Here is a 12,153-nt window from a genome sequence, read left to right on the forward strand (position 1 = left end):
AACAACGGGAATTTGTGAGATACTCAAACAACATGATGTCACAGCTGTGCCTTAACTATAAAGCTTTCATTTGTCAAAATAAACAAACCAAGAAGTACATGAATTGGACAGTTTCACAGAAGGTACACTCACCATGTGTCTCTACAGCTTTACATTTCTCTATTTTTAAGTGTGTTCAGTTTCAGCTGTAGAGTTGCACATCAATTTGATGGTGTAATATTTTCAGGGTGTTAGATTTTCTTATTGTCGTTTTACACATAAAATATGCAAAAGGAGGAATGAGACAGTACCATGCAAACTTGTTTAATGCCATATTTTGGTCTGATATGCTCTCTAAGCCGAGATTTATTTTATGATGGATCTCATGAAATGTGCTATGCACTAGATTGCTCTCCATTTCTGAGTCTAAAGGTAAGAGTTTAGCTTTTACTAACTGTTACGTGGCTTGCTTATTTATTTGTTACTATTCGAACATTTGAATAAGTTTGGAATTAGTGATGAAATAAAATCATGGCCAGTTTCATTTTTAACATACCCCACATCTCTATTTTTTTAATGGTGTTGTTACTGATGTTCCAGAAAACTGCAAGAAATACATTGAAAATAGACAGATGCTGTCGTCTCAAATTTGAGACGTGCTTCAAAAAAGGAAATGTCCAAAGTTTAGTTCTGACTGCTATGCAAGATTCGTCAACGATCCATTCATTGGACATTTTCAACCGTGAAGATTAATCAATAAAGTTCAGTAAAAATTTCCAGGATGCCCACTTCAACAGCATTATAGGTCCAGGCTGGTTTCCAATCTAAAAGAAATGTACATACCTATAGCTTAATCCGACTGGACACCATACCTGAGGTGGCACCGTGCTACACGCCCATTCTTCAGCTAGACGTGCACGTGCTTTCAGCTAATCACAACACCCCATTGGTCAAAGAGGTATGTAACGCGCGTACCACCTGTCCAAGAGCCTTGTTCCACTGCAGTAATTGTTTCTCAATCTGCTTGTCAAATTACACTGCATATATGTCGAATAATCCCCACATTATCATCGCTTTGTGCTGACAGAAATATGCTACTGGGTCACAGTCAATCTATAAATTGGGAGAATTTGGCCCGAGGAATGCAAAGCACACAAAAGTATGGGTGGCTGAAGAATCATTTCTGGAATTTGGAATTAAGAAAAATTTTTTGTCTGCCTGACTGTACAGGAATGAGAAACCCATTTATGTATCTGAATGGTAGAGAAGTACAAAAGAGCCAACTTTGTCCGTATGCAGGACCTTCAAGCTTATAGGGAAAACAAGTATTCCTTGTTTGTCATGAAAATTTCTTCTTGATTTCAAATAATTTTTTTTGGCTTACTGCTTTCAAATAATCGGCAGACGAGTAGTCAGGATGCTTGCACAAAGTGTCAGTCATCCGACGCAACAAAATTTGGACAGAACAGTGTGGACATATTCCGCCTATATGTATTGACCACGTGAAGTCTCATAAATACTTCGTTGTTGTTGAACCATGAACTAAAGCAATTCTTCAGAACTCTAGTTATAAGTTGGTTACCAAAGGAAATTGGAGCCGAATGCCCAATTTTCCCTTCCCAAAAGGTTTTTTCCAAGGGTTTTTCCCTCTTCGTAAGTCAATTTTGTCACATATTGGTATGTGTGATTACTGCATTAACTTATTCAAACTAAGTCTCGTACAGCATGATTCTTAGCTAGTGTCATTCACGTACTTTTGCCAGTAATTTTTATGACTATTTTGAATGAACTAATCTATAATTAATGCAAGACCCCAATGGAAACAAAGTTTGAAACTGCCCGGGTAAAGAAATCGTTAGAAGATAATTTTTTTATCAAGAAAGCTGGGGAAATCCCAGAAAAGTCGAGAGAATTTGATTAAGAAGTTTGTACCCCTGTACGTTTTCGAAGGGCCGCCTACCACATCTTGCCACAGGTTGATGAATATAAAATGAAGGGATAGGCAACTTTTATAGGTTTGTTTCTGTCCATTTTTATTGGGCGCTATCAACAAATACCTTGGGATCTGACAAATACAATGTACTTCAACCTCAGTGCAGAATGTTGGGATCATAAACCGGCACCTACATATCCTTGATCCTCTCCAAGTCAGTCTCCAACAGAACAAAACAACTACTTTCCATTTTTTTTGCCATACTGAATAATCCTGGTAACCATTCCATAAAAGTTAACTGCTCATGGTTACTGCTTTGGAAAGCAAGGCAGAAATTCAAAGTACAATCATCTCTTGGCTAGTGTCACAAAAAAATGGCCAAACACTTACGTCCCAGTTTTACCCAAAGGCACTTGAATTGATGAATCCTTGTGTCTTACAACTTGGGCTCTCCATCAAAAATTAGACTGTCCATAGTAACTCCTACTGCCACAGAAAGTAAATTGGCTGTTTTTTGTTTATAATATGAAATCTGAACATTAATAAATACACAATGTTGAAATCACTTTCATAGCTTTGTTCTAGGGGCAAATTGTACGCAGACATATGAGGCTGACATTGGCACATGGAACTACAAACTGAAAAAGAACCAAAACGTAGACTTCAAAGTCAATGGTGTGCATGAGGTGTCGTGAACCTGCTGGCTGAATCACAGAGCTAACTTCTTCGACCGAGAAATTTGCTGGGCAAACACAATGTTTGCTTACCAAAAATGGGTTATCAACAAACGTGTCCCACAATGCATACTGTCTCGGACAGGTTCTCGGCTAATATCTGTCTGGGTCAGTACATGTACACTTAAATGACGGCTGCACATATGGGTGACTCATGTATGGGCAGGGGTACATGGGAACGATCATTCTTAACACACACAAAACCAAAGCAAAAAGAAACAAAAGTCAAATACAACAAAACAAGCGGTAACAAACTGGTATTTTTTCCCTTAACCCCCCCCCAAAATAAGACTACACACTGTCTGCCTTACACTTCACTTCAAATGCAGTACACACACAAAGTAATGTTAACACAAATTCTGACATTACAGCAAGTGTAAGATATTGCAACTTGCAAAATGCATCACGACATTGCAAAGTTTGCCATGATTGTTCAACATCAACTGCATATTGTACATACAAGTAACTCACACCTTTGAGTGAAATATACATGGATTAGCCTTTCCCGTCCAGATGACCACTGCTTCATCAACAATGATGCTACTGTGACAAATATGTCAAAAGGTGTGGAAGAAAGTCCCAGCTCTGTCCCACTTGATTCTAAGGATTAAATGCAGGGTCTACTAAAGAAAATATTATGCACTGACACATCCTTGAGTAGTTTAAGTGGAGAAATGCAGTGTTACAGGTATCTCTGCTTCTTTACTTCAACACTTGTTTCAAGTCGTGACAATGACAATGCATCAATAAAAGGGCACAGGTTTGCAAGCAAACAATGTTCTCTCTCCATTTTTTCCTCAAAAACAAAATGCCATCCTTCAACTAATCACTTATTACCCTCAATGACTTTTCAACAATTAACAGTACGAAAGAATCAATTTGAAATACATACTCCTTGAAACCATAAATACTGAGGAAAGGCAAATAATCTTTGTACACTATTTCTGTCTTTAAACCTGATCTAAAACTTGAATAAAATGATAAAACATTTCTTGTTAATGCCGTTATTCTTAGAAGTACACAACAATGGTTTTGGGGCTCAGAAATAATAAACTAAAGTAGGATGATATTGTTCTTTCTGTTCAGCTTGTGGTAGGTTACAACTGTAAAAGTGGAAAGGGAACATTGAAATTAAAATAGTTATTCTCCTGACTAAAATAAGTACTTTGTAATTCACCCTGATCCGAGCCTACTGAATACATCTTGCCCCATTGTGACAGATCTCGCAGTTGTTTCAGCCTGACTTCTAGCTACAGATTTTCTCTTTTTCTTTCTGGCTGGCTTGCTACTGGCACCAGCGCCACCCAGTGTCACAGTAAAGGTTGGCGTCGTTGAACTGGCTTCCGCCTTCTGAAGACCAAGGCGTTCCTTCAGGGAGGCCTTGGCAGACTCTGCCCCCTTGAGGGGGAGCCCCAACCGTTTCCGTACTTTGTTGGGGGCTTGAGCAGAGGACACCAGGACAGGAGAGGTCTGTCTCTGCTTCTTGCCGAGCCTTGCCATCACCCCGGACTTGGCTCCTCCTGCTTTGACGCCACCCGCCTTGATGGCAGGAGCCTTCTGACCGCCCAGGCGTTTGGTCAAGCCAGGCTTCAGCGTGATGACAGTCTGCTTTGGTTTTGTTGCTGCGGTCGGCGCCGTGTTCGGCTTCTGTGCGCCCAGTCTGGCCAGGACGGCTGGTGAGGTCTGCTTGCCACCGCCCAGGCTGTTCCCCTTGCTGATCCGGACCATCACCTTCGGCTGGGTGGGGGACAGCAAATCGCCCTTCTGACCGCCCAGGCGGGCCAGCAGGCTGTGTTTCAGACCGACTGAGTCCATGTGGGTGAGGGTGGTGGTGGACACCTCGGGTCGCTGGACCCCTAGTCGCTCCTGCACGCTACCTGCTGCTGCCGTTGTTGCTACCCCCTTTACAACTGTGACCTTGGCCTTGGGGATTGTCGATCCTGTCTTTATCTTTGGTGTGGGACTCGATTTTGGTGAGCTCTTCAGCACACCATGATATTGGAGTACTGGATTAGTGGGTGAGGACAGGTGGCTTTGACCACCCAGACGGTTGAAGATTGTCGGTGTACCACCCTAAGGAGAAAAAAACCTTGATATGTCCTTGTTTGTAAACAAACCCTTAAGGTCGAACAGTGCTATCAGTGGTTTTTATTTTCAAAACATCGGAAATTTGAAAAAGTGGAATTTACCACCGGTTTGTAGACAAACGACCACTGCAACTAACCTGTTTGCCCTCTGCTGTGCTTTTGGTAGTCATCTGTCCACCTATAGATGTTTGGGCAACGCCTATATCACTTGAACCAGCTCCCAACCTCGCAAACACAGAACTCTTGGTATCTTCAATGTAAAGAGGAATTTTTTGCTGAACATGGGTTTCTGATTTTGGACCCAATGGAGATATCTGGGACAAACCCAAAGCTAACCTCAGTCTTCATAATAGATCTGAGCACTCAGATGGATATTTTAGGAAGTTTGTGAGTTTTGAAGTATTTGAACTGAATTCTACCACCTTCAAAAAAACATTTTGACCAACTTAACAGATACCTGAAATGCCTTTATGAATCTTCTACCCAAACAAGCATTGGGAACAATTCCAGTTCCTAGCATGCAGCCTGTGAATGAAGTTTGTTGACCACTTCCCACAATGCACTGCATCTTCACATCAACCTCTATGAGTACCATTTTGTTAAGTGCCCCTATTTTCCTAACGACAAACCTCCACCGACTGACAGACCAACCAACCAACCAACCAACCAACCAACCAACCTGACTCCTTGACCCAACCTCACCTTGTGCCTTCTGGTCCAGTATTTTCTTGGTTCTCTCTGTGCTGCCCTTGGGTAGTGAGATGACATAGGCCCCTTCCTCCTCTGGAGGTACCCGCCGCGCTTTCTTCACCGGGATGACCTCAACTGAATCGGGCACACCCACTGGCTTTTTCTTGGAACCTGGATGTGATAAGAAGGATTTCAGTGACTTGGATGTTTAATTTGATTTGAATATTCCAAATGAGCTCTGGTATATTTCTCTTTTTTTGGGGGGGGGGGGATTGAGGAGAATGGCTGTCTTTCTTTACAACTGCAGTTTTGGAGGTGAATGAGAGTTTTTAAACCCATGTAGGATGACAACTGCATTAAACAAACGTGTGGAATTATCTTCTTATTACATCAAGTCTCACACACCTTGAGACAATTTTTGCACCATGTAGAACCTCTTTAAATTCAATAATTCAAAAAGTTGTATGGTTCTGTTTACTCCTTTTCTGACCAGAATAGGATTTTTAGTAGTATCATAGACGGAATCTATAAAGCACACAACATATAACTCAATATTATGCAGACTCCATAAAGACTAATGAAAGCCATGTTTGATTCAATATTACACAACATATTGTCAGAAAGATGGGCATAGAAAAACTAGAAAAAAATGCCAACTCCGACAAAATGGTCTGCCAACAAAATCAGCTCTCGTGAAATAATCTCCTTATTTTTAGAGTCTGAAAACTGTCAGGGAAGTCTTTTGACTCATTGCTGATGACTCTCATAGGATTTTACAAATGGTACTTGAGGGAAATCCTGTAGACCAACCTAATCAAAGTAATCAAAGTATCCAGGGAACGGGTGGCTATCGACAGGCTCTGAACACACTTTCAAGCCTTCAATACACCCATTTACCGACTGCGATTTTACGGCTTTGAATTTTTCCTTACACCTACTGCTGACCCAATATAACATGCTACACCACAACTCCATCTGCCCAGGCATGGCCTGAAGTGTCAAATAATACATTATACACAAGACTTCACAGAGATTTGTCACAGATTTTCAAAAAACCCTAAGAGGTTAAGGTTATGGATAATTAAGGGATTCTTTTTATGGGCGTTTGTCAAATTAGCTCGCCAGCTACCTGCTGAGGGTACCGCCCCTAATCTGGTAGCCATTATCAAATTAGCTCGCCAGCTACCTGCTGAGGGTACCGCCCCTAATCTGGTAGCCATTATCAAATTAGCTCGCCAGCTACCTGCTGAGGGTACCGCCCCTAATCTGGTAGCCATTATCAAATTAGCTCGCCAGCTACCTGCTGAGGGTACTGCCCCTAATCTGGTAGCCATCGCTGTGGTGACCTTGACCTTAGTGTTGCTGTCTTCCATGATGCCTTCTTTCCGCATGTAGTGTTCCAGCATCCTGCTCCCAGCTACAGAAGGAAAAGAAAAAGAGAAGCGTTCACCATTTTTTAAGTGATTGGAAAAGCTGCCACTGGAGACAGATATCCTGGGGTGTGCTTTGGCATCCATGAAGCCTGAAGCACTTCTGACAAATTTCGGACAATTGGCCTCGAACCTCCCACATGTAAATACGGGAAAACTCAGGCAGGAGTTTGAAAGCTCTTGCATGGTGTAACTTTCTTGTCCTTCAAATACTTACGAGTAGTCTGTCTTTTCAGCTCTATCTTGCCGTCTTCTGGTTGGGGCATAGCTTCAAGTATTGGCCTCTCTCTTTCATACTGAGGAAAACAAAGGCAACAGGTCACTAGGAAAACAAGTGACACCACTTCATCCAAGGTTGGTGCATGGGTATCGAACCACCACCAACTAATGAGCGTCGCTCCACTGCAGTAGCGGATGCTTATTCTATTTCCAAATTTGTCTCCATGTATGTACCCTGAAGTTTCATCCATTCTTTTTTACATTACACCACTAGACTGTCACTATAGAGGCTACATCCAAAACCAAATTGTCAGGGGGAGGGGTGAAGAAATTGTTTGGAGGTCCTCAAAACTTAAAGAATTCTTACTGTAACCTCTTGGCATTTCTGAGTGTCATTCATGCTCAATTTGGGGCTTTAGAAAGAAAAGGGAAAGGAAATTTCACAATCAAACAAGTTTTTGCCCTTTTGGGGAGGCCATGACCCCCCATCATTCCCCCCTCCCATCTGTCATTCCCCCCTCCCATCTGTCATCCCCCCCTCCCATCTGTCACCCCCCTCCCATCTGTCATCCCCCCTCCCATCTGTCATCCCCCCCTCCCATCTGTCATCCCCCCCTCCCATCTGTCATTCCCCCTCCCATCTGTCATCCCCCCTCCCATCTGTCATTCCCCCCTCCCATCTGTCATTCCCCCTCCTGCATCCCCATCTGGCAATGGTTATAAACTGTCTTCTTGACTAAGCACATACACGCACCTGTAATAAATGTCACCTACCTGTGAGTAAGCTGACTTGGCATACTTCAGGATGCTGATGACATCTCCCATGATGCTCACTCCCATGTCCTTCAAGTAGTCCTTGGTCAGATCCATCAACATGCTCTTGTCAATGCGGTTGTCGATGAAGGCCATGGCGTACTTGGCCGCTGGCCCCGGGGGTATGCCCGCAGCGGTGAAGAACTTGATCCACTCCGACATTTCTGCAAGGGAAGTTAAGGTTTACTTGCTCCACAAAAACAGGTTTGCAAAAGTTAAATTAAATGTGTTACAGTAACTATTGATGGTATAATCAAGCCTGTTTTTAAAGATTTATTTACATTAATTGCAATCTCTTTCATTTTGCATATTTATCAGGGGGAAAAATTTCTTAAATAATAACCACAAGAACAAGTCACTTTGGCAAAGTTTTGGTAATATTTTTAAGCTACATGTAGCCATCAAAGAGTTAACAGGGCCCATCATTTTTCTTATTCTAGACTTTTAATTAACACAGCATATTTGACAGACTAGTGTAGTATACAGTCTGTAGGTATGATAAACTCAACATGTTGCCATTACGTTATGATAAATAATTTAACCATCCCCCCTCCGCAGTGAATTTCAACTGTCTTGCTTTCAGAATAGCTCATGAATACTTAGCAGGGTCTTACTATAAACTTACATGTACTGCATTAAAGCTAAACCTCACATATGCCAGCATGGGGTAGTCATGGTAGTGGGCAAAGAATGACATGACACTGTCCAAAGTGATCCATGACGCAAAATAATCTTGTTTAGTCATGTCAGTCCATACACAGACATCACAGCCACTTGACACCCTGTGCACAAACCCTAGGAGACTAGTCTGAAGCACTTGACACCCTGTGCACAAACCCTAGGAGACTAGTCTGAAGCACTTGACACCCTGTGCACAAACCCTAGGAGACTAGTCTGAAGCACTTGACACCCTGTGCACAAACCCTAGGAGACTAGTCTGAAGCACTTGACACCCTGTGCACAAACCCTAGGAGAGTAGTCTGTATAAGTATTTTCTGAGTAAACACTTTGAATAACCAAACTTATCAAGTTGCTGGCCAGCATGGAAGTTTTAATGCAATACTGCTCTAATCTTGCTTCGAAATTTCCAGACAACTAAATGTAGGTCGAATTGTCCCGGGTTAAGTTGGCAAATAGTCGAGTTGGCCAACATCCAGAATTGGCATGGTCCACGTTGGTTTGGGTCTGAGATGACGTGATCCCTACACGTATGTATAGTCATGGGCAGCAATCCTCATGGGAATGTTGAGTCTGTGTGAAAATCTCTAATGTCCATGATGGTATAGTCGCCGTGTCCCTTTATTCGCCACTTACATTGCAGGCCTACAGTACATGTAGGTGGCAAAATTAGGGACCTGCAACTATGCTAGCCTCGAGCTGGACCAAGAGAGGGCGCAATTCTCTCAGCAACGGAAGCTCCTTTGCTCGGAACTGAACTTACATGTAGCTGGTTCATGAACAACTAGGAAATGCACGCATTCTGACATTGCGGATGCTCCCAACCAACAGGATTATGACTTTTTCAAGCAATGAGGGGGTGCTTCTGCTCAATGCGGGTAGGCCTACCACTATATGCACAGTCACAGTACAGACGTTAGTTAGCCAACAAACAAAGAAGAAGGGAAGAGTTACGAACACCAATAATAAACCTTTTTGATATTTGCAATGCATTATGGGTTTGGATGACAAACAAGCAGCGTGTTTTATGCACAACTCTATGGGGGAAGCGAACTCGTCAGAAATCAATTTACAGTTTTCTACTAAATATTTCTATGTGCTCATCAACTCTATGCATTATCAGATTATACAAGGAAGATTTCAAAATAAGTTTTCAAATGTTTGTAAGACAAAATCACCTGTTAATTGTTTTTTTTACGGGCACCAGTCACTCTACAAACTGAAAATGAACGTGACTGGTCAATGCTAGATGAGTGAGCTATAAGTCGTGATTTTGATTGGACAATGAAATCTGTGTAAAATAACCACGAGGATTATCACTCCTCAGTAAATTCTGTTTGCTCGGATTTTAACGGGGAGTTCATGTCCCTCAAAATTGCTAACGTTCGAGACTTTAATTAATTAACTCCAATTAAGTTGAAAGGTTGACACAGTCATCATTGTTCCAGATATCAGCCATGACTTCCCTCATTACATCAAACATTGGAAATTAATTCACTGCTGTTCACTTCAGGAAAAATGAAACCCCAAACTTTAACATTATCTAATGGTCCATATTTTGAGGATCCTGCCTTATCGCTTCGCAGGGAACACTTCTTCAAAAGGGTTGCGCATAAAATGCATTACATGTTTGTCATTCGAACCCACGATGCACTGCAAATGTCAAAAAGTTTTATTGGGCCTATTCCCTCAGAAAGCAAAATCATGTCCGGAAAAGTTCAATTTAGGAGGGAACATAGGCCTACCAACTCGTTTACTGATAAAATACGAACAATTTTTTAGACCAGTCTCATATATTTATTACCAAAACCAACAGCAAACAAATTGCCATTTTAATTACGACGGGTTAGGGTTTGTGCAAAGGGTGTTCAGTGGTGTCCATATGTGGAGCTCTTTCCCAACTCAGCTCAACCGCAGACAGTGGCAGAATACCCCGCCACCCCACATGATCAACCTACTCATACTTCATAGCCAGGTACAGGTCAAAGTGTTACACTCTTCTTAAGGGATTTTCATCTTGACTTGTTCCCATGCAACCAGTCATTCCCAGGGGTCGTTTTTAGAGTGGCGGAGTATTCTGCAATGAATTACTGCCTAGGTGTACAGGCCTAGGCCTACTCCCCAAACTCTTTCCAAGAAAAGGAATTCCACAACAAAAGGATGTTGGCCTAGGCCCCCTAACTACAACTAAAAATTCCGAAGTTGGGCGGGTGTTAAGATCCGGAGTGTTCACCACAGAAAGTGATCCGTACTCCCCCCCCCCCACGCTACTGTAACATGTGTAACGGCCGACATGTACAATGATGTAGCCTACACGTACACGTACATGGCCAACGTCGAACGTCTGGCCGTTCGAATACGGAAACGAGCGTCGGTTCCAAATAAAGCAAATTCAATTTCATCGAAATACTCGGTCATCTTAAAGAAAACACCTTAAAAAACAGGTCTCACATAGTATTACCTTTATTTGATTTCGTTGCCATTTTCCTGTTTCAATTTGCTGGACGACAAAAGAAATCACACTTTCCACTTCCAGTTTCGGCGTTCCCGTACCGTACGCGTAAACATAGCCAATTATTCCAGCTATTTCATCTTAGAATCCATGGTGTAAAAGGTGGTTAGGCAATACGGGGGCTACGAAAGGACGTACAGTATACGGATGAGATGAAACAGCTTCACAGCTGTTCAGTAGACAGTATTGGTTACCAATTTGGGATTCAGGAAGCTAAATGCCGAATCAATGTCTATTTGTTCTGAAGTTTTATAAACGATTTTTCCCCTTTCAGCACCGACATCACATAACCTACATTTGAGTTTATTAAATCCTCAGCAAAATAATCCGCGACCACAGGAGTTAAAAATGAAGTGAAAATTAAACAGGAGAGCGTCGACACTCTAAATTGCCGATGCTGATACCAGGGGAGTCGCTAAGGTCTTTTCTTTGGGGGTGTGCAAGAATCCAAGGATCAGTTGGCCGACTTCAAGTTGCACACTGTACAGTTAACTAACCTCGTACAGTTAACTAACCTCGTACAGTTAACTAACCTTGCTATTGTGGTGTACGTGTATATTATATGTCACATCATGGAGGAATGGTCACATCCATACTGATAATTTACTGAGGACAAAATAGAGCACAAAACAGCCGTCTGCGACAAGAAAGAGAATGGGGTCCTCTGCCACTCAGTCACGGTGGCACAACACATCAATGACTCTCCAAGTTCACATCAGGTGTTCAATTTATCATGATGAAACACATTCAAGCCTTACTGTCCTCAGAGGCTCGTAAAGATTTCTGGAAGAAAATTACCAAGTTAAAATGAATATAGACAATTTGAAAGGGAAGTCTCGCATTATATTGTACATTCGTTTCAGGAAAATGAGAATTCAATATTGTCAACGAAAATTCAATTTTTTTCTGGCTGAAATGTGTAGTCGTAGCCACTGTAAGTCATTGTGATCTAATGTCGTATGTGATCTGTCCTTACACAGTTGGTTTTGATTCGCAATTTGGTTGTCAAAAACAAAGTATCTGGTTCCGCAAGTCAAAATTGAAGGATACATGACCAAGGCTAATGAGAGTCTAGGAC

At 42.0% G+C, this 12,153-nt stretch overlaps 1 protein-coding gene across 1 annotated transcript; it reads right to left on the reverse strand.

Annotated features, from left to right (window-relative positions):
- Positions 1–1,986: 1,986 nt before the first annotated feature.
- Positions 1,987–11,182, reverse strand: c19orf47 (chromosome 19 open reading frame 47). The gene is made up of 7 exons (XM_087134444.1): positions 11,025–11,182; positions 7,847–8,049; positions 7,071–7,149; positions 6,724–6,840; positions 5,436–5,594; positions 4,871–4,983; positions 1,987–4,719 (listed from the first exon to the last, which is right to left on the reverse strand). The coding sequence occupies exons 1-7, from the start codon at positions 11,044–11,046 to the stop codon at positions 3,820–3,822; spliced, it is 1,593 nt and encodes a 530-aa protein (XP_086990570.1). The 5' UTR covers positions 11,047–11,182; the 3' UTR covers positions 1,987–3,819.
- Between the last annotated feature and the right edge of the window lie 971 nt (positions 11,183–12,153).

Source organism: Acanthaster planci, linkage group LG01 (genome assembly GCF_054643075.1).
Source record: "Acanthaster planci isolate LZ-2023a linkage group LG01, COTS_SCS, whole genome shotgun sequence".
NCBI classification, from domain to species: Eukaryota; Metazoa; Echinodermata; class Asteroidea; order Valvatida; family Acanthasteridae; genus Acanthaster; species Acanthaster planci.

Bases quoted from the DNA above. Each gene is read 5' to 3' on its own strand.
- c19orf47 (XM_087134444.1), bottom strand. From the start codon at position 11,046: ATGGCAACGAAATCAAATAAAG. The intron at 5,595-6,723 runs GTAGCTGGCGAG...TATCACATCCAG, and splicing joins AGGGGCAGTACCCTCAGCAG to GTTCCAAGAAAAAGCCAGTG. The intron at 4,720-4,870 runs GTTAGTTGCAGT...TTTTCTCCTTAG, and splicing joins GCACAGCAGAGGGCAAACAG to GGTGGTACACCGACAATCTT.